Source organism: Lentinula edodes, assembly GCF_021015755.1.
Source record: "Lentinula edodes strain Le(Bin) 0899 ss11 chromosome Unknown C8R40scaffold_10, whole genome shotgun sequence".
NCBI lineage: Eukaryota > Fungi > Basidiomycota > Agaricomycetes > Agaricales > Omphalotaceae > Lentinula > Lentinula edodes.
In genome coordinates this window covers 842,010-867,720 of record NW_025764316.1, presented here as the reverse complement: position 1 = coordinate 867,720, position 25,711 = coordinate 842,010, and the positions used below count along the sequence as shown (strand labels likewise).

The 25,711-nt window shown below is 44.9% G+C and overlaps 11 protein-coding genes across 11 annotated transcripts; 5 read left to right on the top strand and 6 right to left on the bottom strand.

Annotated features, from left to right (window-relative positions):
* Positions 1-47: 47 nt before the first annotated feature.
* Positions 48-1,663, top strand: C8R40DRAFT_1182391 (uncharacterized protein; the record flags this gene model as incomplete). The annotated part of the gene is made up of 6 exons (XM_046232967.1): positions 48-181; positions 257-449; positions 523-783; positions 853-961; positions 1,035-1,167; positions 1,235-1,663. 6 exons carry the CDS (start codon positions 48-50, stop codon positions 1,356-1,358), a joined length of 954 nt encoding a protein of 317 aa, XP_046088500.1. The 3' UTR covers positions 1,359-1,663.
* On the bottom strand, positions 1,513-7,828 carry C8R40DRAFT_1095942 (cadmium ion transporter). Its single transcript, XM_046227724.1, has 35 exons — positions 7,639-7,828; positions 7,499-7,575; positions 7,174-7,446; positions 6,917-7,110; positions 6,834-6,855; positions 6,739-6,773; positions 6,550-6,683; positions 6,463-6,484; positions 6,376-6,408; positions 6,284-6,313; positions 6,013-6,227; positions 5,873-5,939; positions 5,752-5,820; positions 5,194-5,691; positions 4,976-5,130; positions 4,822-4,922; positions 4,757-4,767; positions 4,463-4,699; positions 4,147-4,405; positions 4,004-4,093; positions 3,909-3,954; positions 3,759-3,853; positions 3,640-3,710; positions 3,395-3,584; positions 3,299-3,342; positions 3,028-3,232; positions 2,959-2,973; positions 2,676-2,905; positions 2,595-2,622; positions 2,510-2,540; positions 2,316-2,453; positions 2,134-2,264; positions 2,001-2,080; positions 1,835-1,949; positions 1,513-1,779 (listed from the first exon to the last, which is right to left on the bottom strand). The coding sequence occupies exons 1-35, from the start codon at positions 7,791-7,793 to the stop codon at positions 1,613-1,615; spliced, it is 4,263 nt and encodes a 1,420-aa protein (XP_046088499.1). The 5' UTR covers positions 7,794-7,828; the 3' UTR covers positions 1,513-1,612.
* A 1,214-nt stretch (positions 7,829-9,042) lies between these two features.
* On the bottom strand, positions 9,043-9,848 carry C8R40DRAFT_1182363 (ribosomal protein S11-domain-containing protein; the record flags this gene model as incomplete). The annotated part of the gene is made up of 4 exons (XM_046232966.1): positions 9,043-9,104; positions 9,165-9,421; positions 9,479-9,647; positions 9,828-9,848. 4 exons carry the CDS (start codon positions 9,846-9,848, stop codon positions 9,078-9,080), a joined length of 474 nt encoding a protein of 157 aa, XP_046088498.1. The 3' UTR covers positions 9,043-9,077.
* A 1,756-nt stretch (positions 9,849-11,604) lies between these two features.
* C8R40DRAFT_73658 (uncharacterized protein) lies at positions 11,605-14,063 on the top strand. Its single transcript, XM_046236042.1, has 8 exons — positions 11,605-11,767; positions 11,886-12,147; positions 12,203-12,255; positions 12,312-12,340; positions 12,402-13,017; positions 13,075-13,231; positions 13,285-13,791; positions 13,852-14,063. The coding sequence occupies exons 1-8, from the start codon at positions 11,753-11,755 to the stop codon at positions 13,896-13,898; spliced, it is 1,686 nt and encodes a 561-aa protein (XP_046088497.1). The 5' UTR covers positions 11,605-11,752; the 3' UTR covers positions 13,899-14,063.
* A 36-nt stretch (positions 14,064-14,099) lies between these two features.
* C8R40DRAFT_73630 (uncharacterized protein) lies at positions 14,100-15,597 on the bottom strand. The gene is made up of 6 exons (XM_046236037.1): positions 15,556-15,597; positions 15,262-15,489; positions 15,186-15,204; positions 14,913-15,132; positions 14,676-14,860; positions 14,100-14,621 (listed from the first exon to the last, which is right to left on the bottom strand). The coding sequence occupies exons 2-6, from the start codon at positions 15,353-15,355 to the stop codon at positions 14,228-14,230; spliced, it is 912 nt and encodes a 303-aa protein (XP_046088496.1). The 5' UTR covers positions 15,356-15,489; positions 15,556-15,597; the 3' UTR covers positions 14,100-14,227.
* On the bottom strand, positions 15,559-16,442 carry C8R40DRAFT_1095931 (uncharacterized protein). The gene is made up of 3 exons (XM_046227723.1): positions 16,168-16,442; positions 15,871-16,103; positions 15,559-15,806 (listed from the first exon to the last, which is right to left on the bottom strand). Exons 1-3 carry the CDS (start codon positions 16,265-16,267, stop codon positions 15,705-15,707), a joined length of 435 nt encoding a protein of 144 aa, XP_046088495.1. The 5' UTR covers positions 16,268-16,442; the 3' UTR covers positions 15,559-15,704.
* Positions 16,443-17,813: 1,371 nt separating this feature from the next.
* Positions 17,814-18,732, top strand: C8R40DRAFT_73395 (uncharacterized protein). Its single transcript, XM_046236035.1, has 3 exons — positions 17,814-18,037; positions 18,096-18,148; positions 18,210-18,732. The coding sequence occupies exons 1-3, from the start codon at positions 17,873-17,875 to the stop codon at positions 18,280-18,282; spliced, it is 291 nt and encodes a 96-aa protein (XP_046088494.1). The 5' UTR covers positions 17,814-17,872; the 3' UTR covers positions 18,283-18,732.
* C8R40DRAFT_73370 (ribosomal protein S8) lies at positions 18,463-19,545 on the bottom strand. Its single transcript, XM_046236032.1, has 2 exons — positions 18,782-19,545; positions 18,463-18,728 (listed from the first exon to the last, which is right to left on the bottom strand). Exon 1 carries the CDS (start codon positions 19,400-19,402, stop codon positions 18,803-18,805), a length of 600 nt encoding a protein of 199 aa, XP_046088493.1. The 5' UTR covers positions 19,403-19,545; the 3' UTR covers positions 18,463-18,728; positions 18,782-18,802.
* Positions 19,401-20,744, top strand: C8R40DRAFT_1040812 (uncharacterized protein; the record flags this gene model as incomplete). The annotated part of the gene is made up of 8 exons (XM_046223947.1): positions 19,401-19,649; positions 19,702-19,754; positions 19,817-19,887; positions 19,945-20,181; positions 20,243-20,337; positions 20,387-20,459; positions 20,521-20,616; positions 20,677-20,744. The coding sequence occupies 8 exons, from the start codon at positions 19,401-19,403 to the stop codon at positions 20,742-20,744; spliced, it is 942 nt and encodes a 313-aa protein (XP_046088492.1).
* A 336-nt stretch (positions 20,745-21,080) lies between these two features.
* Positions 21,081-22,204, top strand: C8R40DRAFT_1040767 (uncharacterized protein; the record flags this gene model as incomplete). Its single annotated transcript, XM_046223942.1, has 2 exons — positions 21,081-21,921; positions 21,981-22,204. 2 exons carry the CDS (start codon positions 21,081-21,083, stop codon positions 22,202-22,204), a joined length of 1,065 nt encoding a protein of 354 aa, XP_046088491.1.
* A 76-nt stretch (positions 22,205-22,280) lies between these two features.
* C8R40DRAFT_1095923 (uncharacterized protein) lies at positions 22,281-25,330 on the bottom strand. The gene is made up of 13 exons (XM_046227722.1): positions 24,950-25,330; positions 24,818-24,890; positions 24,564-24,764; positions 24,463-24,515; positions 24,112-24,410; positions 23,910-24,050; positions 23,648-23,859; positions 23,367-23,579; positions 23,040-23,312; positions 22,844-22,985; positions 22,713-22,790; positions 22,605-22,657; positions 22,281-22,551 (listed from the first exon to the last, which is right to left on the bottom strand). Exons 1-13 carry the CDS (start codon positions 25,267-25,269, stop codon positions 22,492-22,494), a joined length of 2,118 nt encoding a protein of 705 aa, XP_046088490.1. The 5' UTR covers positions 25,270-25,330; the 3' UTR covers positions 22,281-22,491.
* Between the last annotated feature and the right edge of the window lie 381 nt (positions 25,331-25,711).

Sequence of the window (25,711 nt, the reverse complement as noted above, 5' to 3'; positions counted from 1 at the left end):
TTAAAAATGGTGCCCCAGTCCACGTCTTCTTCATAAACATCCTCACCATGGTAGGCAAGAAAGAATGGAAAGTAACTGATATTTCTGACTTAAGCGGTCGTGTCGCAATTGTGACTGGAGGAAACACTGGACTCGGATATATCACTATTCGTGAACTGGCCCGGAACGGTGCCCGAGTATAGTGAGTAACTTCCTCTTCCTCTTCTCCCAATTATATTCTTAAAAAGTCTCGAAAACCCATAATGATATATAACAGCATGCTCAGCAGAACGGAATCGCGCGCCCTCGCTGCGATTGAAAAGATCAAGACGGAACTAGGTTCTGAACTGAACCCCGAGATTGAATATATCAACTTCAATCTTTTGAGTCTCAAATCCGCCAAGAAGGCCGCCGAGGAGTACATGCAACGCGAGCAGAGACTGGATATTCTGGTTAACAACGCTGGTATCGTAAGTGGGCTTGTTCAATTTGATCCCTAATCTACATGTTCTAACTCCCAAATTGCTGAATGCTTTTATCCAGATGGCTACCCCATACGAGTTAGGCCCCGATGGGATCGAAATGCAAGCATGCAATGGGACTGGCCATTTCGCATTGACTGTCACACTCATTCCTATACTGAAAGATACAGCTGCAATGCCAGGCTCGCATGTTCGGATAGTGAACATCACATCCGGTGGCTATATGTTAGCGAATATGACAAAACCTGATTTCACTTCCTTGGAGGGTCTGAACCAAAAAACCTTTGGAACCTGGGGCAGGTATGGTTTGTCAAAGTTGACGGTGCGTGCGTCTCCCCCTTGTTGTGTTGTGTATATTTGGCTGACAAGTCGGGATTGGATTTTTTTGCAGAATATCTTGTTGACCAACGAGCTCCAGAAGCGGTTCACTGCGGCTGGGATCAATAATATATATTGTTTGGCTGTTCATCCTGGTGCTGTGAACACTGAACTGTCGCGCGGTACGTCTAATAGCTACCATATCTCATTCATTCATCACCTTTCAAAATTTTTACATTGACTTTGCTCGTTCAGGACTCCTAGAATCTTGGCCCTTCCTTGCGCCTCTACGGCGAGTCGGGAGAATGATGACCACCAACCCTGACCGAGGTGCTCTGACGCAACTATATGCGGCGACTTCTCCAGAGGTTGTAGAAAAAGATCTCAAGTAAGTTCCTTTAGTAGTCTTTCTCAGGTCATGACAGCCTTGTTCACTTTTTATCTTGTGTCTGCAGAGCCACATTGCTCTTCCCCATCGCCCAAGTGGAAGCCAAAGCGTCCATTGCGAAAGACAAGGATGGGAAACTAGGTAGAGACTTTTGGAGACTTTGCGAGGAACTAATGCGACAGAAAGCCTGACGCCGTCTCCAAATCATATCTTCCACGCCCGCTCAGTGTTACACATGTGTATACAACGTCCAGATATTTCACCTGATTTAATTTAGTTAATTTGGTTAGTTTGGTTTCCCTACACCTTGGTTTCGAAGTAACCAGTTCAAGCTTGAAGGATATCTGCCTGAAGTTTCACAACGTAACGCAATTTTCCCATACCTGAAATCAACTAGGCTGCAAATACTGTATATAAATCTATCAGTCCATTTCTTGTAAACAATCTACCATCGACGAGTCGCCCGCAAGCGGACTATCTCAGCTCTGGTTAATCCAGATTCATGACACAGAGAGCGGAATATTGAACCGTTACTGCGGTCGTAGAGCTCGAGCACTGTACCGTATTCTGCAACCTCACCCGAATCCATGACAAGAACGCGATCATAGTGCACTATAATGAACAACATCAATATCTTCTATGAAACCACATTGATTAGAAAACAAACCAATGGTATGAATACGGTGCGCAATGCACAAAAGTGTGGAGGAAGTGAATTCGGACTGAATTGTTTGTTGAATTTTAGAATCCGTTTCAACGTCGACGCTACTCGTTGCCTCATCCTAAAACCAATTAGGTGCTCCAACTATTTTACCATGTAACTATATACTCACAAGGACAATAATCTTACTATTCTTGACTAATGCACGGCATAATGCCAATAGTTGCTTTTCACCAGCACTAAAATTCGAGCCTGCGGTCATAGTCAATCACATCACAATTCTGATTGGACATTGTTTGTTTTACCTTCATCGTCAACATTGGAATTCAAGTCAAACTTCTGTTCAGAAGTTTGATCAGACATAGCTTTAGGCAACAAACAGGCACTTTGCAGTATAGTAATGAGTTCTGCGTCCGTCCGCACAGCGAGGGGATCACTACCAGAGGAGGGTGTGAATGTTGATATTTGAGTAATAAATTCAACGCACAGGTTTTGTCTCAATGTCCCCAGGAAAAGCACACTGTCCTGGGGTACCAGAGCAAGTTTAGTGCGCAACGTCTCCAAATTGACATCAGTGATATTTTTTCCGTCGATGGTGATACTTCCGTGCTGGATTTCAACAATGCTGAAGAGTATATGAGTTGTTGCAATTGATGTCATTTGTACATATATTTAACTCACCGGAAGAGTGCCTGCAATAGGGAACTTTTACCTAGAGTTTTAAGCATTCAGCCAAATATACTAGCCTAACCACGTCGGAACACACCGGCACCCGTTCGGCCAACAATACCTATCTACAAGAGCCTTGTCAGTACATACGAATATAGTATGATGGCTGACCATGTACCTTTTCCCCTGCTTTAACATGGAAAGACACATTTTTGAGGACAGGGGGAAGTCCTTCTCTATACGCCATAGAAACGTTGCTGAACTCGATTTCTCCTTGACTAGGCCAGTTAGAGACATCTGGGGGTTTCATTGGTTCACGCTCTTCGGACGGGAGTTGGGCGTAGATCAGAAGACGCTCGACCGCATTCATACTCATTTCTTGTGTTGTAAAGGTTTGTATGATTTGAGCTGATTGAAGTATTCGAGATTGATATTGTATTCCACTGAACACAATTGCTTACAAAAAAGTTGCGTCACTAAAATAAAAATAAGAACAGTTGCTGTGAGAAGGAGTAGGAAGAGTGACTTGCCGCTCAAAGCATATGTGAGAACAACACCGATTTTGGAGGGGTTCACTGAGTTGCGGAAACCAGCGGCGAAAAGTGCAATACCCAAAATCAAAATGCTGGCAAAAAGTTCAAGTCGGATCATTAACCACCACTGAAGGGACACGGTGATGTAGTAAGCCCGGTTCTCCAAGTCAAGTCCCCGCTCAGCAATTTCCATCTGGCGGCCCTGGGTAGAGAAATAAGTGAGTTTTGGCATTATTTCCGAGCAACGAGCGAACAGCAACTAATGTACCTCAATTCTAAATGCGCGTACAGTAGTGATTCCAGTGAGTGTTTCTGTGACATTGATTTAGTGAATGATTCCTAGACAAGATTATAATGACAATACCTGAAAAGGAACTGTAAAAATTTGATCGAGCAAGAGAGTCGAGGCGCTTGACTTCAACTGAGCTTCGACGATAATACAACGAAAAGAACCAATAGAGTATGCTCATTGGCGCAAATATGATACCGAGGAAAGGAAAGATATAAAACACCAAACCAATGGTGCCAACGATCGAGCTAACCGTGGCCAAAAACTGTTTACAGACATGTTCGTAAAAGCATGATATGATGCCAAAAAGTGAAGATTACCTGCATCATAGTCAAGGGAAGCTCTGTATCAAGAGTATCTTGATCTTTTGAAAGTCGGGATAAGATACGCCCTGTTGGAGTCAGTATCGGGTCTATTTGTGCCGGGATGAATACAGTACCAATAGGAGTGGTATCGAAAAAGGATACTGGTGATTGCAACACTTTCTTCAGCACGGTTGCGAACAAATTTAGGCTCGAACGAATCCCTATCAGGCTGTAGGAGGCCACTCCAATGAGACTCTGGCTCTGTTGAAATTGTTTAAACGCACCCAAAAGCACATGTGAGCAAGAAAGAGAATAATGCTTGACCCGCTCCTATCCAAAAATTACAACACAATCTAATGACTAAAGACACGAGACTCACCAAAGCTAGCATATAACGCTATGTAGTCATTTTCCTGGAACCCCGGAATACTCTCTGCTGTCCAGAATCCCAAAAGTAAAGTGGACGCCACTAAGTGCTTGTCAATTATGACGTAAATCCACATAACCTTACACATAAATTACCTTGACAAGACTGCATCATTGTTAGCATGCCAAGGATGAGGGGGATCCACCCAAAACCTCCCGAAAAGGCAAAATATTGTTTATAGGTTGCCCCAGTGACGGCACCTATATTGCGCTCTTCTGCCTGTATGAGGGGGTCATCGACCAGTTTCCTTATATCCAATTCGCGCTTGGTCGGAGTGTCCAGATTCCCTGCAGACATCTTCTGTGCGTGTGCACTCATGAGACCGGTAAACATAAGACTACTATTTACTAAGTCCTTGAGGTCGAGGATGCATGAGATGGGCAGAAGATAAGTTTCGAACATCCAACGTACTTGATAGGTTCCCTGTTCCTTGATGATCCCTCCCTCTACAATATAGATGTAATCCACCTTGTCAAGAAAATGCAAGGCATGCGTAACTAAAATCCGGGTCTTGTCTGCGAGCGGTCCTGAGAGAATGCAGTTTTGAAGGATATCCTTCCCGACGTGAGAATCGACAGCAGAGAGAGGATCGTCCAAAAGAACTATATCTGAGCCTGAATAAGCGGCGCGCGCGAGCGATATACGTGCCTAGCAAGTATTTCCATTATCACACAGGATCAATTATTGTACAGTGACTCCAATCACCTTCTGTCCACCTGTAAACCCTCATGTCAACCATATCCCAAAAAGATGAAGAAAATAATCAATACCACTAATATTAATACCCCTTTCACCGATCACAGTACGTTCGCCATTCGGAAGGCTGTTAAGGTCATGAGTCAAGCTACAAGCATGGATTATGTCGCTCAGCCTATTATTTGATCATGAACCATGGAATCATATCTTCATGAAAGCGAGTCGCACCTTCGAACGTCTTCGGGCTGTCCAAACATGATATTGTCTCTCACAGTGGCGTTCTGAATCCACGGATTTTGCGGAACGTAGGCCATAGATCCGCTAAACCGGACCTCACCTGAAATCTTTCGCATTTCCCCAATCAAGGCTTGGAGAATTGAACTCTGCTCGTATCGAGAAAGTGTGTGAGTCGCATATATTGAAGTCGCATACAAAATTTGTCGTACCTTTCCAGAGCCGACACGTCCGACAATAGCTACAAAAGCACCTCTTCGTATGGTCAAATCCAGGTCCTTCAACTCGAAAGGTTGATCCGGAAGTGTCTCTGATGGGTTTGGCCGGTCAGGTCCAGTTTCAATGGGATTCGACGTTGGGAGGACAAGAGAATCAACTTCGCCTTTCACCTTCTTCGCTTTCTTTGAATTCCTCTGCGCATTCTTCTCTTGTATCATTTGAACCGTTTCCTTCTTATTATTATTTGCGACAAGCACAACATCTTCCGTTTGTTCAGCCTTTGTATCCTTGTTCTCATTTCCCGAAGGAATAACCCAGGCGAAGTCACCTTTGCATTCCACTGCATTTGCACTTTGTGTATCAAGCTTAATCGCATAGTCTGCAGGGCGCTCTTCGGCCAGTAGGAATGCAGATATACGGGTGTTTGCCACAAAGATGTCCGATAGACTGGCGAGCGTTATGGGAAGCATTATCAGCGGTAATTGGATGATCTATGGTGGGGGAAAAATCAAAGACCAGCGAGAGAGAGAAAATAAAATTCTTAGACATACGTTGAAAAATTGCAGAGACGTGAAGATAATTGCAACGTTGAGATCATGCCCCGTCAGAGCATAAGTGATCTTACAATCAAGTCAGTTAAGACGTTACATTCGTGCCTGTATCTATACGCACAAATGACAGAACTGAAGCTAAGATCGGGATGAACGTCATCATAGCTATCAAACCAGCTGTAGCAATTCTACACGGGAGATGATCCTGAGTAATCGTCCGCACAGTAGTGGACAAAGAGGACAACAGCATGTTGAACTCACAAGGAGTTTTGAGTCGCCTCTAATTCTCCCTTCCGCAACTCTGTAATCTTTCCAACGTAGAATTTTTCCCAAGCGTATAGTTTCAGAAGTCGTATGCCTTGTAGGACCTCTGTAGTCAAGCGAATTCTCGAGTCCGTAATCTTCACTCCCTTTCTTCGCTGTTTCATTATGACGATAACGAGGACAGTTTGAATGGGGAGACTGAAAATGAGGACCTGGAGTTATGCTGATTGAGTGTGAATGCAAAAAGATACAAAGGATCAAATCTTACTCCAAGGCCAACAAGTGCAGAGTATCCAAGCTGCATATATTAAATGAGGACAATGAGTTAATGCACGGAGAAGGTAAATAGAAAAGTCTAACCGTGGCAATGAGGAATCCCACAGCGATGATTAACTGGCGAAAGAATGAAAGTGAGGGGCCGTGTATGTTAAAAACAAAAAAGCTCACCTGAGTCGGGGCGATCCATAGACTACACATAGCAACATCGTAACACTCCTGATCAACAACTTGAAGTTAAGAAAATAAGCTACTCACTGGTGTCCATACATACAAAATTTATCAATCCGATCTGCATCCGTTGATATCATTGTCAGTATTTGACCACTAGAGTGTTCAAGTCTTGCACGCGCAGAAAGGCGAAGCGATTTCCGGGTGATACAACCAATGACCTGATTGAATTGAAGATGAGGAGAGAAACATTAAATAAGGGTAAGTAGATCTCACTGCTGTTCTAACGGTTAGCCCGAGAGTCATAGCAACTGCACAGAATGAGAGAATCAGTTGTAGAGAATGTTCCCTTTTTTGTGAGTTATGCATACATTTTGAGGAATGTGCATTGATCTGAAGAGACACGCAATAGTTAGTCAAACTAAATAGATCGAGTGATAATTGCCTCGCTCACCAAGCTTGCTCCTTGCTGCATGACAAACAAGCCTATTGCAACGCCTACTCCATACCCGATTCCCTGCGGCTTTGTCAGGCCCAGAGTGGAAGGCTCAGCTTGCTCCGCAGATGAAAGGTGAGAGAACACATAGGACTCAGTCAGCCACGTAAGGAGGACTTTTGTCACTAGGGGTGTGAGTGTAGTAAGAGTCTCTGTCAATAATTACCGGGGATTTGTATTGCTCGATTCAGTGTTCTTAATAACGTGTTACTCACGAGCGATGAGAACGAGAAAACCTGTTGACCAGCACTGCCAGAAGAACTGTCGATGTATAGCCTTTGGCAAAGGCACTTGAACAGTAGCTTCATTCGGATTCTCCTGCTCCTCCAGAGCTTGAGAATCGGTTTTTTCGTTTGACTCCAGCTCCCCTACTCTTCCTACATTTCGAGTCACAGTTCGTTGCGTATTTGTACCATTCGAGTAGAATGCCTGCTCGAGCTTGTCTGTGAGATTGCTCGTCAACTGGGAAGGCGGGAGACTCCAGAGATCTGACGTTATGTTCAGCTTTACTGTCTCATTTTGTAGGTTATCCCCACCTACCGTCTTGTTCCAAAGGCCTCGAAAAGCCCGTGCTCAGAAGTGGACTGAGCCAGTGCAGAAGCAGACTTGAGAAGATACTGGAGGCACGTATCCGAATGTCAGTAAGGAAAAGAGCAAAAGAGACACGTCGAAATCCTCACGACGAGTTTTTTTCTGGAATTACAGTTCCTTTACTCAAAGCTGGTGGAGCAGGAGGAGGATGAAATATATTTTGCATTGAGACGTCGAGTTGGTTGTTAGTTGGTTTGTTGGCTGTTGGGATTGCTTCCTTAAGAATAGTGATCATGCCGAGCATCTATGCCGCGTGTGTATTCAAGTACGTTGCTCTCGGGAGTCGGAGCCGTTCTTAACTTGAAAGTTCTGCGACTGACTGAGTTTTGAGTCAATCGCCTTCAATTTGCCTGCCTAGTATTGCGCGTCGACTCGACGCGTTTTACTACGCGTTTTTCCTATCAACCATAAATACCTTTGAGAAAAACATTACTTCGATTCGGCAGAATGAATTGGGGTTCCTGGAAAGTGGGCGTTCTCGAGGGTTGCTGCGTGTGTATAACAGGGAATCTCAGGTGTCCCAGCGGCACCCGGCACTTCAAGTTTTCAGAACCTTAACCCCAGGCATCAATCAAATTTGTTTCCTTTCCCTGCTCCATCTCGAAAATCAGTGAACATCACCTCTGGTACCATCCCAAAAGCTCTCCTGATCTTCATTGTTGATTATATAGAGCCTTCATATACAGCAATTCCATCACTTTTTGGTAAGTCACTGTTCTGGGTATTTCTAGCTTTCACACCCATATCCCATTCCCTGTCCTTAGATTTCCATTTCAGCTCTATATAAGGAGGACAAATAACAGGGTCATTGTTGCAGTGGGACTGATGATCTTCTGCTTGAAGTTTCAGGTACAGGAACTTTGTCAGTGGTAGCAGTAAGAGGCAATCCCTAAAATATCTATGCCATCATGCACAGGCCACAGGTGCCCCAACCTCCCCCACCTCCTATAAAATTTGCCTTAGTGCAAGCAAAGTTCAGAAAGCTATCAAGAGGGTTAAACGTTCTGATGGTTTGAGATTTCGTGTTCATCAAAAGATATCAATGCAAAGCACTCTCAGGCCAAAGTTACTCTCGCTGTAGCTGTAGCCATACAACAAGCTGGTATGGTGTTCACCTTCAATCCAAGTTGGGTGATAGGTCGAAGGACATGACGGGAGGATCGGGAGGATGGCGGCAGCGGAAGACCATTGGAGTCGACGAAGGTGTGATAGCATGGAGGAATGTCAAAATAATAGATCTGAAATTTTGTTGGATATGCAAGTGTTGAATGAGGGAGTTGACGCCAACGACACCGTTGTCACCCTCGAGTGTAATCATCCACGAAATCACCAGCACATTTCTGAACGTGAAGAGGAGACTTTCTCCGAGCCGATACTTGTCGGAGGAATAAATGGACCCTCTGATCATCAGTGTGAATCATGTAATAAATCATATCGATCGACTGACTTGGGAAAATGAACGGCCGCGGGACAGGACAATGTGCTATAGATAATGTACCAGTATACAGAACCGCGCAACGCGGCACAATCATAGACGACGACCACGACGACCGCCCTGAAAGAATAGGGAGAAATCAGAGCCAGTCCAAACGTCATCATCAATGAACGAACGCACCTTACGACGAGTAGAGTCAGTCGGAACAGGAGTCACATCCTCAATACGACCGATGCGCATGCCAGCGCGAGCAAGAGCACGAAGAGCACTCTGTGCACCAGGTCCAGGAGTTTTGGTTCCGGTACCTCCCGTAGCACGTAGCTTGACGTGCAAAGCGGTGATTCCTACCTCGCGGCAGCGGGTAGCTACATCCTGGGCAACCAACATCGCAGCATAGGGTGAGGATTCGTCACGGTCGGCTTTTACTTTCACTCCGCCTATTCAAAAAACATGAGATGCGATGCTATTATACACAACAAATTGTGAGTACGAACCAGTCACTCGATATATGGTTTCTTTACCCGACAGATCAGTAACGTGAACAAAGGTATCATTGAAGGAGGCGAATATGTGGGCAACGCCAAACACGAGCTCGCCCTCGGCGACCTGTGGACCCAAAGACACGGTGTTCTCTTCCTTGACAACCTTTCCTTTTTTCGGCGCCTAAGAAGAGAAGAGACGGGAAGCAGCGCCAGAATTACATTCTTCGCTCCTAGTATAATCCTAGGCGTGTCGGGAAATCCGGGAGATACTTATGTCTTTGACCCAACGTCATCCAAACACAAATTGTGCAATCCATCGATTTCCGTCCATTCAAACAGTTGTAGGTCCACCCAAAGACACCGTATGAACCCAAAGTGTCATTTGGAAGCTGATATGTTCACCATTTTGAGTGAAGTTGAAAGTGGTCTGAATACTATGTTTGGCGTGAAGATGATTTCAAGATGAATCAAAAGTCTCGAAATCAAGCGCCCGTTATAGACTGTCGGCCTTTCTTCCGACGAAAGCATGGCAACGTAAATTCCCGCTACCTCTAATCAAAATCTTTAGCACTGTAAGTTACCATGGACGAGGCTGATCCTGGTTGACCAGGCAAACAATATGACGGGGTCAACGTACTTATCTCTTTAGGCTCGTGCAATCTGAGTGCAAGCATCAAGAAGGACTTTGAACTTACGGCGAAAATATGGATGGTATATCACATGTATTCGAGTACTGCGCATTGCCCGACTCTTTCGCGCAAAGAACCGCAATATTAGACAGCAAGGTCCCAAGGTTGACGGCGTTAGGTCACCGTTAACGATGTTAGCTCAATCAACATGCAGTAGATACATATTAATGAAAATCTGGCCATTGATTTGCAGTAAATCGCTTGCCAGTGTCTCGACATGATCGACAACCCTCCTTACCGCGGTAGATACCACGACGGTATCGGTGGAAATTCAAAAATCGGAATCATCTTTGCCGCTTTTCAATGCTTTAGTACATATTCAGAGGTTGCAAAAAGCTGCATTCTCATGTACGCCTAGGACTGCCCAGGGAATACACAAAATAAGCGCCGCTTTGATCCAGCGCTTACTAGCCCCTTTTAGTAATGCGTGCCACTTCGAGCAATATAATTCATGCTGTATGTAAGTGTATATAACTGAGTAGCTCAGTCGAAGGGGAAAGCACTTAAGATCAATGATACCCCCATGATAGCATAGGTGCATACGTTTCACGCAGAGACGTGTTTCAGCGTGTTTTTTATATTGAAGTTGTAAGTGGTCAACTTATATGTATTTGTATGATATTCAGCAAGTTGGGGCTTTGGTTACTCGTTTCTCCCCGTTCACTCAAAGCAGTATCAGCTCGCGGCTAGCGCCTTCTTTGAGAGCAGCAGAGACAGAAAGTACGGTTTTCATTTCAATCCCCGTAGATACATCCAGAATCAAGTTGGACCGTCGTGCATCAGAAATTATCTTCACCGCCGGCGTTATTCTTTGAATTGAGCCAGCGTCCCCTGATCGTCGCTATACATATTAGGTTCTCCGAATCCGTTAAGTGAAAATTTCTTTTTTCGCCAAAATGAGGCTACGAGTATCACTTATACAATAGGTCTTAGTGCACTCCGACGACCAGAGTGAAGGAAATTTATAGGCGCATACTCCTCATCCTTATGACGACTCCCAGCCCACCCAAGCTTGTCTGAATCCCTATACCATTATCACTACTAACAGTGGGCTTTTTACGGAACGATCATTTACAGACCCGCCAACGTGAAGAAATCTATCTACTTGAGTATGAATATTTGAGTCTTCAACTTGAAGACGATCGAGCCTAAGTAGCTGTTGCAAACCGGGCTGTGATCTCTGTAAACCTCTGGAGAATTTTCTAATTGCTGCTTACACAGTACTTACCAATTTGAGTACAGCATTTGTTTACTTCAGTACAATTTGAGTGCACTCCTCAATTATCCTCGAGTCCGTTGATGGCCACCCGCACTGCATTGGAGGCTACTGTATTAGGCAACTTTGTCAGCCACGTGGCAAAATCAGTAATTTCTTCAACGCGCGTCCTGACTGTGACACAGGATCCACCGAGATCCATCAACGTATGCCTTTATAACTTTCCACCATGGTTGCGACACTCTCGACAACTCCTTCCCCTCCTCCCTCATCTCTCGTTCTTGAACTTCTAACGGGCGAAATGTCTTCAGGATCATCTATAGCTACTCCTCGAAAGTTCATCTTCAAGGAGCCCACTAAACAGCTACGAAGGGGGAAAGCATGTCTCAACTGCAGGTATGCTTTCTGGATACTACATTGCAGCATGCGCACTTACTCAACGACCATGCAATAGATTTCACAAAATCGTAAGTCCTTCGGGTTATATGATTGACTGCACCGTATTCACGACCAGATTCTCGTGAAGAAATGTGATGGGGTGAGACCAGTTTGTGGATCATGCATGCGTCTTCCTCGTGATGAAGAGTGCGAATACGCTGGTGGACCCTCTAGAACCAAGGAATTAGAGCAACGGGTTATTCGTCTAAAAGCACGCGTTCGTGAATTAGAAAGCCCCGAATTGACCGACTCTGGGGTGCATTTATCGGACCCCTTTCATGCCGTGGACACGGGAGGTCTCCTTCCAATGTCAGGGTCTGTAGCTCATTCTAACTCTGGTGAGTATGCAACATTTATTCCACCGCCAAAGGTTCTCACTTCCATAACTTGCAGATCATTCCAGTTCCTCTCCTCGTTCTAGCTACGACCCGCTACTTGGTTCTCCCGTGAGTGCATTGTAAATGTCATCTGAGGGATTGAGCTCATGTATATCTAAATTAAGGAGCCTTCCGTTTCTATCATCACTATGCTGTAAGTCTCGGCGGATCGTAGGGATCGAGCGACTATACTCATCGCTTATGACACATACCAGGTTAAATAATTTCCTACCTTCCGCCACACAATTTGGATTCTTCTTGCATCTTGAACGCTTCAGGTCTGCCGCCCTACTAAAAGCTCACTTCGGTGATAGCTCCAGACCTTCCCCTGCTTTACTTAACACGACTTATCTGTGGGGTACACATCTCTCCCCAGTTGATGCCCTTCGTTCAAACGAAACTGTTTTTCTTAATCGAGCTCTCCAACAAGTGTCCATCGAAATCCCAAGTGCCATTCATTCTGCTCAGATTATGCACACAATTCAGGCTGAGGTTTTACTCTCAACATATTTCTTCCGAAAGAACCAATTGCTAGAAGCCGAGTTTCATTTGAATGGAGCTGTTTCACTTGCACAGTCGGCAGGACTGCACCAGATCCGGTCCGACAGAGTTTTCTCGTCCCCAGTAGTAAGTGTGCTTTTGGAGACTGAGATGTTCTTACCTCCAGCGCGCGACGTTATTGAAGAGGGTGAGCGAATCAACGGCTTTTGGGCTGTATATTGTCTCCACAGACTCATTTCAATCACCTTGGGGAACACCACAAAATGTTTTGGTGGTTTGGATAGCCCTCGTTATGAAGTGGATACACCTTGGCCTCAGGAATACGAAGCTGTGAGTAATCTTCCATGTGCGCATTTGTATATCAGCCAATTCACGGCGTAACCATAGGGCTTATGCAACAGCGGAGCATTTGGACACTCCACGATAGACTTGTTCATTCATGGTTTGAGTCCAATCTCCAACCTAAGTTCCGAGTTAAGCTCATACGCCAAAGCTGTCGTCATTCTTCACTCTGTTACTGCACTGACGCATAAGTTCAACCGCGGTGAGTTCCCCCGGTCGCTCTGTGGTCTGACGTAGAATTTACTGTTCTAATAGGTATCGAGACGGAAAATGCCTACGCTGCTTTCGTCAATGAGTGCCTTGTGATTGAGAGCTTGCTTACACGTTTTCACCCTTCACTCCCTTCCTTGCACGTGGATAACTCCTTCCTTGATTATTCTACCACTCCCCCATCCCCTTCGAATTCCAGAAGCTCTCTAGTTGTCACGCATGTTTTGGTTTCTTGTGCCTATATGCAGATGCAAAAAATCTTCTCGTCCTGTGGAGTCCATGACGCTTTGGAGCGCTCCATTGGGACAGCGAAGGAGATTATACGTATCCTCGGTGATTTGAACCAAGTGGGTCTTCCGCACTTGAATCCAATTCTGGGGACGCTTTGCGTTATGGCTTGTAGCGTCTTTGGTGACGAGCTAGCTCGGACAGAGATGCTGGGGGACTGGAATCTTGATAACCAAAGTCAAATCAATTCTAATGTTTTACGACAAGGTCTGGAAGTGGGAATGACTACAATGTCGATACTAGCGATGGATAGTCCACTGATGAGTGAGTTTCCTGCTTCTCGATACTATTGGTCAAAAATATTCAACCAATCTTATCAAATAGAATACCAAATGAGCAAACTTCAAAATTCTTATCCTTTTATATTATGATCGTGGCCCTTTCTTCGATCCTCACTGTATTTCTTGACCTTACACCTTCAGAACTCGTTATTAATTCACATTGATTCTACACATAACTCGTACATATATTACCCAGTTGTATTTCTATTTTGGACATCTAGCTGTATCGATACCATCACTTATACCTATCACACAACAAGTTCCTGCGCTATTGATAATCTGGTCATTATGTTCAAATTCATGGTGCACTCGCCCGGAACAATACTATGACCTCAAATTAGGTAGTGTACAACAGCGCATAAAATATCATCATGGATCCCGATAACCTGACCAGCAGTGATTAGAAACAATCCTCATCTTTAACAATGGGCATTTTTAATTGGCCTCTGTAATGACGATTCATCGCCAAACTCCTCATCATCCAACCAAGCATACGGAGCAGTTCGACAGGTAAAGTATGCCGCGTTGTCCTCCAAACCATCAAAACCATCATCGCGCTCGAGGATGGGGAACCGGGGAGGAGGCATAGTATTACTTCGGGTTTTGTGATCGACAGGCCAAGTGGATTTATTTGTGGTGACACGGACTAATCGCGGTGGGGTAGGAAGAGGATTAGAGATGGGGGTCAGAACCTGTGGTAGCGGTAGAGGCTTGGGTGTCGATTTTTTCAATTTGCTACGGTCGAGTTGCGCTTGCTTTTTGTCTATCTCAGCACGAAGCTGAGTAATCTGTGCTTGGTGCTCTGCGAGCTGGCTAAAAACGAATGTTTTCATATCAGTATAATGTGTCGAGCGTGAAGAAACACACCTCCGCAATGTTTGTTCCATGATCGCAGCTTCAGCCTCCTTCCTCGTGGCGGAGTCTTGAACTGATTTCTCCCATTGCCGAGCAGCCCTTTCCAAAGTTTTGATCTTCCTTCGATCCTGAAACCTTTTTTGTTTGAGCTGTTGATATTGCTCCAATGCGTCGCGAGCTCGACGAAGAGGACTATGCTGAATCAAAATTACCAGTCAGCCATTAATACCACGAAACCTCAGCACATACCTCATTAAGTGTTCGCGATGAAAGCCATGAGTCTACTCGAATTCGGAGGCGCAATATATCTTCTTCCGAAGAATCATAGGCTGTGATCAATTCCTTGAGGAGGTCGACTTCTTCTTTGTCATCATCAGAGCGACACTCGACATGGAGCTTGCGTATTTCACTAGGAAGATATAATTTGCGGCAGAGGGGACATTTGGTAGGAAAAACTTGATGCAAGCATCTACAGAAGGATCATTCAAATTATTGCCTGGTATGAGGATATTCAGAACTCACTCTGCACAGAAGACGTGCCCTTCAAGAAAAATCAGGAAACTGGAAGAACGAAGAACGACAATTCTGAGGAACCCACCGCAGTCGATAATATGAGGCGATCTTTGTGTGAAATCCCATTCAAATGGCTCCAAGCAGATATCACAGGAGCTGGATGCGTCAACGATTAGCATTGTAACTATCCTCAAGTTCAAGAGATTTAGTACGAAAGCAGGGAGCTTGAAGCACGGTTAGCTTCTGAGGAGCATTAAGTGCTAGTCAGGAGTGCCTCAAGGTAAGAGCACTTCTTCCGCAAGGCAACCCATGTCTATTGGGCTCGAAGGCAGGTCATGTATCGGTAAATATCGATCAATGGGCGCCTTCTAGAACTCACCGTTTGTTGCTGTTTTCAAAGAAGTTGGCGCCTCGGTCACACGCTTTACTTTCAACTTGAATAAGGTCCCAAATGAAAACATTGATTTTTTGCTCATTTCTTTACCGATTACTGTAGAATTTAGTGCGTTGACAAACTGTAGTATACCTTCAGATATGTGCCATGTCTAATCTTTGTTCCAGTAGAGTGGCCACGGCGAAGTACTGGTGTTGAATTGGACTCACCCCGTAGTTCAACCGAATGCGGCTACACTATGTCGCAGCAGAGGTTCGTCAATGTTATTTACTTATCTTTCTAATGATGAAATACACTTACAGGCTGTTCGAGGTTGTATGTATCTGCACCTCCGTCAGGCGGATAGTTGTCTAGGTTGGGGCAGTTGCCTGGATCAGTGATGCAACGTTGGAGGTTGGAGACCGAGGTAGCGGAGACAGCTGCAACGAATGCAGCGAGGGCGACGAAATAATAAAGCTGCATAATCTTGCATAATCGAAGTTCGAAGGTGGTAAAGCAGTCTCGATATAGGTAGAGAGATTCGCAGTTCAGAGGTTCGTGACTTTCGCTGACTTTTATCTAAATTTCCATTCCTCACTAAGAATCATGAAATGCCAGTGGTGTCCAATCGGCTTTGTTCGCTGTAGTTGACGAATAGGAATCTACTCAGATCTTGATTTATGCTGAAATGTGACACGGGACATGACTGCACACCCATTTAAATGCCTTGCAGTATCCGGTGGACTTGGAGAAAGAAACGTTCAAATCGTCAAACTCTATCCCCGGAGATGACTGACTATCAGATTAATTGCCACTGCCTCGATGGTCAATGCAGTCAAAATTTCTTGTGACCACATCGCCCAGTGCTGCCAGCAGCCACATAGTTATTCTCCACAATAACCATTGTGATTGAACTTGCCTGATATATCTCGCGGACAAGTCAGCTGCTTATGTGCTACCGATTAAGTTTGAGTTGGTTCAAGGAGAATCGAGTGGTAAAGCCACCATATAACCTTCAATTAAAACAAAATGCCCTTTGCAGAATCTTGAATTTGGTATGATCCTCAGCTCCACTTGCATCTACGGATGATGATAGAAATCATGATTATCACACTGATCGCGAGGCCTGGCTCACAGAGTACATGAACGTGTCTCATGAGTCGTCAGTCTAACTGGCTTAGGGCGGACATATAACGAGATTGCAGCCTTGAAACCAAAATAAGTGCGGGCAGCGAGCTACTTGGCATCATGATACCATTGCGCACGCAAAGAAGGTCAGCCATGTATTTGAGAGCCTGGAACGCTTGATTCTCTACCAACTGTTGCTTTGAAAAGTCTTATTACATCCAAGATTCTGACCTTCAATTTTGAATACCGGAGCCCCATTCGAAGGTTCTGCTCCATGATTTGAAGGTTGAGTTTGTAGGTAAGATCTTTGTTGGGGAAGTACTCCATACGTACATACATACTAACAAGACAGCCTGAGGTATCAGCATATACAGTTGTAAGTAGATCGCCGCGGCGGCGTATTCGAGTACCTCAGTTGCTTTACAGTCAATTGAGATATCTCCTGACAATGTTGCGGCAAGGCTCTACACGGCGCCTTCTTACCTCGTAAAATATCTTCCGAACTCTGAAATTTCAGTCAATGTACGGGTTTTTACTGCTTCAAGTTCTGCTGCAAATAAACTTCCTGTTCTGGATGCTAAACACAGCTTTGACTCTTTGTCATCCGAATCACGTTCAAAAACGCAGGATAGATTCAACCTGATACAACGCCGTGTTTGCGCGGTTTGAAGGTTGAGTGCGAAGGCATTGTGCAGAAGGCAATGTGAAAATTTCAAGTTCGAACCCCAAAATCTTGAGGAAGCAGCACAAGAAGAGATGCATTCGACGTAACCTTGTATGTAGACTGATTGGTACCAAATATACGCATATTTCACCGATGTTACTGAGCAGCAACGAGATCTACGGACGGTCGCGTAATGAAAGTCTTCACATTACCAATGCCCTATGTACGGTGACCTGTACCTATATCAATTGGACACTAGAACAATGTCCAATCGCTGCTTCACTTGGCAGGAATCCATTCACAGAAAGTTAATATGCCAACAATGCTCGAGTGGCGCTCGATACAATTGCGAACGATGGACTTCCGACAGCATTCAATCGACACTACATCTGGAGTTCCCGAAATTTCCTTCAGGAAAGTCATTGTTAGTTACAAACCGGCAATAGGTACCGCTGTAGGGTATAAAAGAATCTCAAGAATGACAGAGAAAAGCCAGAGTCAAGCTCTACTTTTCTCTTTACCTTTTTCAGAATGCAATTCTCCACCACCCTCGTCGCTCTCGCTGCCTTCATCGTAGCTACCTCGGCTGTATCGACCTCGAACCTCGAGCGTCGCATCACCGACCCCGGTAACCCCGCCAACTTGATCAACTGTCCACCTGGCGGTGGTGCAGACGCGTGCAATCTCGAGCAGCCTGTGGGTATCTTAATACTTGAAATATATTTGATTTGTGTTGACGAGCTCGATAATCTAGTGCAGCCGCATTCGAGTCAACTATGGTAGCCCCCAGGGAGGACATTACATCTGGTTCGTGCTTCATAACAGAAAATGAGATAGAGGACTGATTGTAGACTTCAAAACTTACCAGGTACAACTACGACATCACTGACATTCCCACTGGAGTCGAGATTGGCATAGAAGATAGCTGCACTGATTACTGAAGGCTGAAGTCTGTCCGTTCTCTTTGAGAACTCGGCTGAGAATGCAGGAATCCGCATGCACACAGAATGATCGTTATTGATGTACTATTATGACAGCATAGGCAAATCCCTTTCGAGAAATCATCGGGATAGCAAATCGGAGTTGAGTTACTGAGAAATCACCAAGTTACGAATTCATGTGAAATGGAGGAGAAAGTATAACCAAGCTGAGAACGGTTCACGAGTCCCGCGTTGTGTCAGGAAATAACTGGGCACCAAATAATCATATAAAAACTTTTCTCGTTGTGACGGAGGTCGGACTGCAACGTTTCCTTCGCAACATCCTGATAATTTTAGCATCCCGTGTGGATAGTACGGGATTTAGACAAGAATGTTGGTGCTCAATGCAGACGCATCCGTTTTGATATTTTTTTGGATAATGTGAAAATAAAGAGTGAAAAAAGATACTAGCTCCCAGGGCATGAGCATAGGACTAAGAGTGTGCATTAAATAAACGTACAAAGCCCCTATACCTCCACGTTCACCGTGCTCGACAGACTACCTCTCCGTCCAACTTCATCTGCAATGCCTCGCGAGCTTCTAGCCACTGATATTCTTTATTCCTCGTCCTGACAACGACAATTTCTCCCATTCCTAATGGCGGTACGGAGCCCGCTCTTCTACCACTGCATAATCTCCTGATCTCCCCCAAGTCCATAAAGACCTTCTTACTGGGTTTACTAACCAACTCCATATTTTTAAGGACCGGTATATCGTTTCTGTACTTGAGATCAGCCCAAATTCGCTGCTGAGGTTCGGGTACGTTATGGAATGCGATAGGGTCTGGAGAGGTAATCGTTCCTCTGGTTATGTTGGAAATGAAGCCGGCTCGAAGGAGGATGGAGAGAATTCCGAGGTTTTGTGTATTGTGCTCAACAAAAATTTTGGCGTGGCGCGCGCGGAAGGCATTTTGAACATGTGAGCAGAGATCATGAGGGAGCATGACTAGCAGAGATTTCACTATAACGCTGGTACAAGACAACGGTCTGTAACGAAGTGCCAGTACTAGTAGAATTTTGATGCCGGCATGAGCTTTACAAGCCCTAACCCTAACGCACACTCCTCCTCCCATGTCGGCCATGGCCGACGGTCCTGAAGCACAAAACGAACTATTCAAGTCTAACAGGTCCCTCGCTGAAAAGAACAGCAGCCTTCTTCGTGGTGATCTCCCAGACCATCTCAAAAGGTCCTCACATCGACTCCAATTTCCGCCCTCGTATGCTTTGGTAGGCGTCTATCGACTGTGTACAGACCAGAATTTGTACGTTCCTGTATGGCAAAAATGTCAGCACGGAACCGTCAGGGGAGCGGCGGTGGGGATAGCTTGGGTTAGCGTCTACTCGTTTGGAACAATGTCATGACTGATTATGTGCAAACCAGGCGTTTTTCACCTTTGGAATCCAAAAGAAATTTATCGAGATTTTCCTTGCCAAGTAAGCTCCAAGCTTACGAATGATCTATTATGCCAAGTACTGTACATTGAACTATCTTGTAGCTCGCATAAAGTGACAGGTCTTGCTACGGACACTATCTTTGGCTATCCTGTTCCTTTCAACGTTCATACTTGTGCGTCGCGCGCCACATTTGCATTATCTCTTCCATTTTGTAACTTCACTTCAAAAGATGCTGCTGTTCTCCTTGTTGGTCAACAAATAACCTACATCCTCCGCTTCTTTTTATCTCGGAATATCCGTATCGCACGAGACCGCGCTTGGAACCAGACCGTTGCTTCACGCGGGAAGGGCGAGGATTTTTGGCAACCGTATACGGAGGAATGGGATCAACCACCAAAAGCAGTTCATTCTGCAATGTGGTACGAGCAAGCATTCAGTAACTGGTTTCTGTTCATGTTCAAGAAAGGTGAGTATGATGTTTATTCTTTGTTGCGGATAGTAAATCAACCGCGTTCGGGACCTCACAGCTCTTCTCCTGCCATTCAACTTCTACCCTCTCGTTGGAATTCTCATCTCGGCCTGGTTCAAGGGAATGGGTACAGCCCGGATCTTACATCGACGGGTGTGTTGCATTCGATCAATGGTCATCTTATGACTGAATCAACTTGCAGTACTTCGAAGCAAAGAAAATGACACCGGATGAAGTCGCGATATTTATGGAGGAACACAAATGGGATTACCGAAGTATGTTTGACCTTTTAATGCTCATCTCTAATTTGTCATTCTTACCTCTCTTTAATGTCAGCTTTTGGGTTTACTGCTGCCCTCCTGGAAGGTTTCCCCATCATTGGCTTGGTGTTTACAATTTCTAACAGGGTTGGTGCGGCGATGTGGGCTTTCGGTAAGTGCTAACTGCATACTTTCTGAATGCCCATTTTGGATTAACATATAACTGATGTAGATCTTGAAAAGAGGCAGCATTATGTGGCAGAGAAAAAAAAGGACTCGGTGACGGCGAAGAAGGATTAATGCGTCATTCTACACGGAAAACTTCGCTACCTCGTACAAGGACGGACCTGAATACTGTATCGTAATAATGCCTATATATGTGTTTGATGTACAGTATTATGACCATAGTCAACCCTGTTAATGTCTTTGGTAGACCTTAAACTGCCAATCAAAAAGGCATAAAACCCAGTAACATATGTGGACATCCTACACGGAAACCTGCTATAATCAACACTAAGTGGGACTGACAGGAGGACTTGATACTATGAATGAGAAGAAAGGTGAGAAAATATCAGGTATCTACATTTGCCAATGCAGTTACATAAAATACCGATTCAACTTTTGCCTCTTACCACCATGGAGAACTCGTACTTGGTCCAAAAGACGACTCACTATGGTGGTCGGGGCTTATTCGCCAAAATTTCCATTCCCAAGGACACTTTACTTGTTTCCACTTCGCCATATGCCTCGGTTGTGTATCGGAGGTACCGCAAAGAAGTATGCGCCCAATGCTTCTCCTACGCCTACGAATACAATCGGAATACCTGGAAAGTTAAGCACGAATTCGATGGTGGTTCTTCGTATTTTTGCAGCGACGCGTGCAAAGAAGACTGGCAATCTACTCAGAATGTCGATAATCTGGTGGCCAAGGTGAACGCGGCTCTCGATAGGCTGGAAAAAACTATGAAGAAACGATTCGCAAAGGAATCAGAGAACGTATCGCCCCCGTCATCCACTTCCACGATCAGTATGGCAGATATCGATTCCGCATGGAAAAGAGCGGAAGAAACGTCGATAAACGCGGCTTCGAAGGAATCTCTAAATGAGTTAGAATTGGACACTGCGCGATTCCTGGCTTCAGCAATCATTCGTAGACACCTAGAAGTCATATATCCTTCATCGTCTAATGAACTCACGACTGGCACCTGGTCACAGGCTTTGCAATTGCAGGATAACGAATTGGTGTACACTCAAGGCAGACCTTACGCCATCGCATCACATCTGTGTATTTATCGTTTTCTTCGGAGCGCACTCTGGTTCAACATTCCCATTCTTCGGCCCTATGTTGAATCGTCGGATACCATCCGGGCACTCCTCGCTCGCGATCAAGGCAACGCGTTTGGGCTTTTTGAAGTCGTCGGGGACAGCGAGATGTTGGGTTATGCGATCTTTAGCGCAGGGTCTTACTTTAACCATGGTATGTTATCTATCGGACTTTATGAATTTGAATGCCGACTGGCTCACTTCTGGCCCCAGACTGTTCTCCCAATATACGCAAAGAACGGCAAGGACGATCAATGCTATTCTACACCAAGAGAGACATACAACAAAACGAGGAACTATGTATAAATTATATCGATATCGAGGACGTCGTCAACGTGAGACGAGAGTCACTGTCAAAGGATTGGTTTTTCGATTGTTCGTGCCAGCGATGCAATTTAGAATTAAGCCAGACTGCATTAGCCGTATTTTTGGATTAACTTGCTATAGAGATAGAAATGCCCACAGAGACATTAAGAGAATAGATTTGCTTTTTACAAGGGGGTGCAATCATGTTCATTAGTTCGTGGTCATTATTCTATAACAGATAACAAATATGTGACAAGCGAAAACGAAAGCACGAAACCACAACATAGATAGACAGATACACGGCGCCATGACTGTACAAATGCAAGGATATGAAAACATCGACAATAAATGAATAATATCGATAAACGATAAGGGTATATGGATGCAAACGGATGGTAGTACAATCCTAGAAAGATTTTTAAAGTCTCTTCTGGTGCAGAGCTTCAAGAGCGGCATGCGTACGCATGTGTAACGCATTCTGAACAAAGAGGTCAGTATAGAAGAAAATCGACATCGATGCAATTCACGGACCTCTAGGCTGTATTTACCCTTCCTGCCTGAAGGCCCTACTTCGAGGTATTTCCCTTCAAAAAATATCAATGGTCTGCATCTAAAGAGAGGTGAAAGGTAGTTACATACCCGAGAGAACAAGATCAAAATGCTTTGTAGCGCCTGCAGTATCGTCCTGACAAGCCAATAGGCGGCCTATCTCATAATCTAGTATGCATTAATGGATTGGAATCTTCAATCGTACAAATGTCGGCACTCACGAGCTTGATACACGAGTTGGTGGTCGAAGTCGATTTTTGGTCCATGTTCCAAGACCGCATGAAATGCTGCTTTTGCTTCCTTTGCTGCTTGATCCCGAGGAATGTTAGGGAGTTGTGCTGGATCCAGTTCCGCATCGGGGTCCTGAGATGGTGATTAGCGTTGCTTTAACGTGATGCGAAGAGTATGTGGACTTGCTGGATAAGCCACATATCGTTTGCAAACGCCCTCTAACAGCTTTGCTAGACAATAATCGTCCCAATATCCTTTCCCATTATAATAATTTCTATGATTATCTCTGCACTTGTCAAGCTCTGCCAAGGTACGATTGACCTCAGGTATCATACTGGTTTCCACAACGTTCATAGGCGCATGTGCGATAGCTAGAGCAAGATAAGCAAGTTCGAGCATAGGAAGTGCCAGTCTCCGATCTTGTGAAATGTACTTTCGAGCTTTCCGAGCGACAAATTTCTATTGAAGGATCAGACTCTCGACCACCAACAGAAGAATATGATGACCTCGTACCTCCAGAGGTATACTCTTGCCTGCAATCTTCTGCCGAAGTCCAGGGACTTTTTCCATCAATTTTGTCGCCTCTTCCCGCATTTTCGCTGGCGTACGGGCCTTTTCATTCGTGATGTTTGCTTTTGGTTCGGATTCCAACTCCCCGCGTTCAAGGGCATCGGCAAGCTCCAGCAAACCGACGGCCATTCCGTACGAATAAATAGATTTGGACCACTAGGTAGCTAAGATCAATAAACCATACCAGGAACATGCATAATCAAAGTTTGGAAGGACATGCTCACGGTAGCTTCCACCTGAAGAACTTCCCAAGCTTCCAAACTACCTCGTATATGCCACAGCGCCATACGGGCAATAGCAATCTCCCAGTAAGATATATGGTGAAGATTTCGGTACTGTGCCTGCACCTCCATTGCGCGGGTGTAGTAACCAATCGCTCGTAATGGCTGAGATTTGGCAAGTGAAGCACGACCGGCTCCAAAGAGGAAGAATACACCTGAAAATCGGCTATGTAAGATCACAAGTCAACCATTAGAAATCACATACCATCTGGGTATCGCTTCAAATTCCAGTTGATGATCTTCTGCGCCATCGTAACGTCCACACCATCAAAGGTAAAGCTAGAAAGAACAAGGTGGAAAATCAGAAGCGCCATGTCACATATTGTCCGTCTGACGCCTTCCTGAGCTATAGCAAAGCAACTAGAAGGTTTCATGTCTGTCAACAAGTCAAGCAAGGAAAACTTTACCCGCAGATACGCCGGGTTCATCACTATCTCTTGACCAACCCCCGGCCCGTCCTAAAAGCTCGAGAGCTTCTGCTCGATCACCTTTGTACCCAAACATCTCTACAATTGTAAGTAGTTTTGTGGGCAGGAGAGATAGAATCAGTGATGACATCCCGGCACCGAGATACACGCCGGAGCGAAAATGAGCATCTATGGAGGGATCTTCAGCAGGCCCTCCTCTCGCGACGGACTCAGCATCCATCGTATTGATGTATTTGTGAAGAGTACGGTAAACTTGAATAGTGGTTCGCATGTTCAAACTATGGAATATACTCAGTCAATTTACACAATGTGCTTCGAAGGCTTGCGCACGTTTCTTTTATGAATGCGAGCCAATCACCGGAATACACGATACCAAGAAGAGCCTGGAGAAATGATGGTCAGGAAAGCACGTAAGAAGAAATTTAGCGCACTTTTTCAAAAAGGCTTTCAGCGTATACCAGCTCTGCATGCCGTTCCACATCTGTCATACTCCTAATAAATCCAACACCAGTCGTATTCAAAGATGACACAACATAGCCGGCTAATCTAGAGGTGAAGAACGCGGCTTTCTTCCGGTGTTGGGTAGCAATGAGGTTACCCTGCTTTGTGTGTTCTATGCCAGAAAGAATGTCCTAAATCGGAATTCTGAATGAAGGATATTCAAGCTTCCCAACGATAAGCTTGCCTCATCAGCGTACGACATTAATGCTTTCACACATTGTATGAGCCCATAACCAGTGGCAAAATATAATCTTTCTCTGTTATAGAAGAGACAATCAGATCGGTCATAGTGAGTTCAATAAAGCATGACACGTACTTATTCACGTCGCTTTTGTTGCAGTAGTCCTCTGATTCCACCATATGCGACGCTAGGAAAAGTTCCAACGCATAACTAATCCCTGGGATATCTCCGAGCGCTTCGTTCGGTCTGTATGGATATTTGATTGGGGGAGGCGAGTTGAAGATGGATTGATATGAAGGGATCCGTTTTGTATCCTCTGATTTCGCTAGCTTCTCGACATCCAGCCCAGTAATTGAAGTCGCCGGAGTTGAAGTATCAGTAGTACTCCCTGGTGTAGTGGTCGCTTCTGTGTTTTGAGCACTGAGCCTTTCGACAGTGATGTCTAGCCCTGACATAGTTGGAGGACTCGGAGAAAGGAAATCCGTTGTTTGTGTCTATACTTACTTATGATCTCCATCAATGGGCGTCAAATAACAAACGCCTAAAAGTATATCTCTTCCCACAATATGTATCTTCGCTATAGTACAGCCAGAGTACAGCCTACCACAACCATTGATTATCCTGCTCACGCTCGACGATCACGTCCCACAAAGCCGAATCTCGAGTGCTATAGTTTAGACTCAAGCCGATAATCTACGAAGTTTCACTTGTGACGCTTTGAAACTGGCGCTCAAAGGTGTCGGTGAGGAGGAGGAAGGAAGACCGGCGTTTCAGCAGGTGTCTGGAAGTCATTTTAACTTGAAATCCGTTAGGGCTTACTTGAATAATGCCAATTTGAATCTCCTTACTATCTCAAGACTTCTCAAGACTTCAAAGGCCCGACCAGTTAAACCAGGT

Excerpts from the sequence above, each read along its gene's own strand:
- C8R40DRAFT_73370 (XM_046236032.1), bottom strand. The coding sequence starts at position 19,402 with ATGGCCGACATGGGAGGAGGAGTGTGCGTTAGGGTTAGGGCTTGTAAA.
- C8R40DRAFT_1095931 (XM_046227723.1), bottom strand. The coding sequence starts at position 16,267 with ATGGGTGTGCAGTCATGTCCCGTGTCACATTTCAGCATAAATCAAGAT. Across the intron at positions 16,104-16,167 it reads ACAAAGCCGATTGGACACCA|CTCTGAACTGCGAATCTCTC; the intron begins CTGGCATTTCAT and ends AAAGTCACGAAC. Across the intron at positions 15,807-15,870 it reads CATACAACCTCGAACAGCCT|TGTAGCCGCATTCGGTTGAA; the intron begins GTAAGTGTATTT and ends GCTGCGACATAG.
- C8R40DRAFT_73630 (XM_046236037.1), bottom strand. The coding sequence starts at position 15,355 with ATGCTAATCGTTGACGCATCCAGCTCCTGTGATATCTGCTTGGAGCCA. Across the intron at positions 14,861-14,912 it reads CATCGCGAACACTTAATGAG|CATAGTCCTCTTCGTCGAGC; the intron begins GTATGTGCTGAG and ends ATTTTGATTCAG. Across the intron at positions 14,622-14,675 it reads ATGGAACAAACATTGCGGAG|CCAGCTCGCAGAGCACCAAG; the intron begins GTGTGTTTCTTC and ends ATTCGTTTTTAG.
- C8R40DRAFT_73395 (XM_046236035.1), top strand. The coding sequence starts at position 17,873 with ATGCAATTCTCCACCACCCTCGTCGCTCTCGCTGCCTTCATCGTAGCT. Across the intron at positions 18,038-18,095 it reads CGTGCAATCTCGAGCAGCCT|TGCAGCCGCATTCGAGTCAA; the intron begins GTGGGTATCTTA and ends TCGATAATCTAG. Across the intron at positions 18,149-18,209 it reads CAGGGAGGACATTACATCTG|GTACAACTACGACATCACTG; the intron begins GTTCGTGCTTCA and ends AAAACTTACCAG.
- C8R40DRAFT_1095923 (XM_046227722.1), bottom strand. The coding sequence starts at position 25,269 with ATGTCAGGGCTAGACATCACTGTCGAAAGGCTCAGTGCTCAAAACACA. Across the intron at positions 24,411-24,462 it reads CTCGCATTCATAAAAGAAAC|TTTGAACATGCGAACCACTA; the intron begins GTGCGCAAGCCT and ends TATATTCCATAG. Across the intron at positions 24,051-24,111 it reads TGAACCCGGCGTATCTGCGG|CTCAGGAAGGCGTCAGACGG; the intron begins GTAAAGTTTTCC and ends GCTTTGCTATAG.
- C8R40DRAFT_1095942 (XM_046227724.1), bottom strand. The coding sequence starts at position 7,793 with ATGCTCGGCATGATCACTATTCTTAAGGAAGCAATCCCAACAGCCAAC. Across the intron at positions 6,774-6,833 it reads CAATGCACATTCCTCAAAAT|TTGCTATGACTCTCGGGCTA; the intron begins GTATGCATAACT and ends CATTCTGTGCAG. Across the intron at positions 3,343-3,394 it reads TTTTTACAGTTCCTTTTCAG|AAACACTCACTGGAATCACT; the intron begins GTATTGTCATTA and ends TCAATGTCACAG.
- C8R40DRAFT_73658 (XM_046236042.1), top strand. Across the intron at positions 12,341-12,401 it reads GTTTCTATCATCACTATGCT|GTTAAATAATTTCCTACCTT; the intron begins GTAAGTCTCGGC and ends GACACATACCAG. Across the intron at positions 13,232-13,284 it reads GACGCATAAGTTCAACCGCG|GTATCGAGACGGAAAATGCC; the intron begins GTGAGTTCCCCC and ends CTGTTCTAATAG.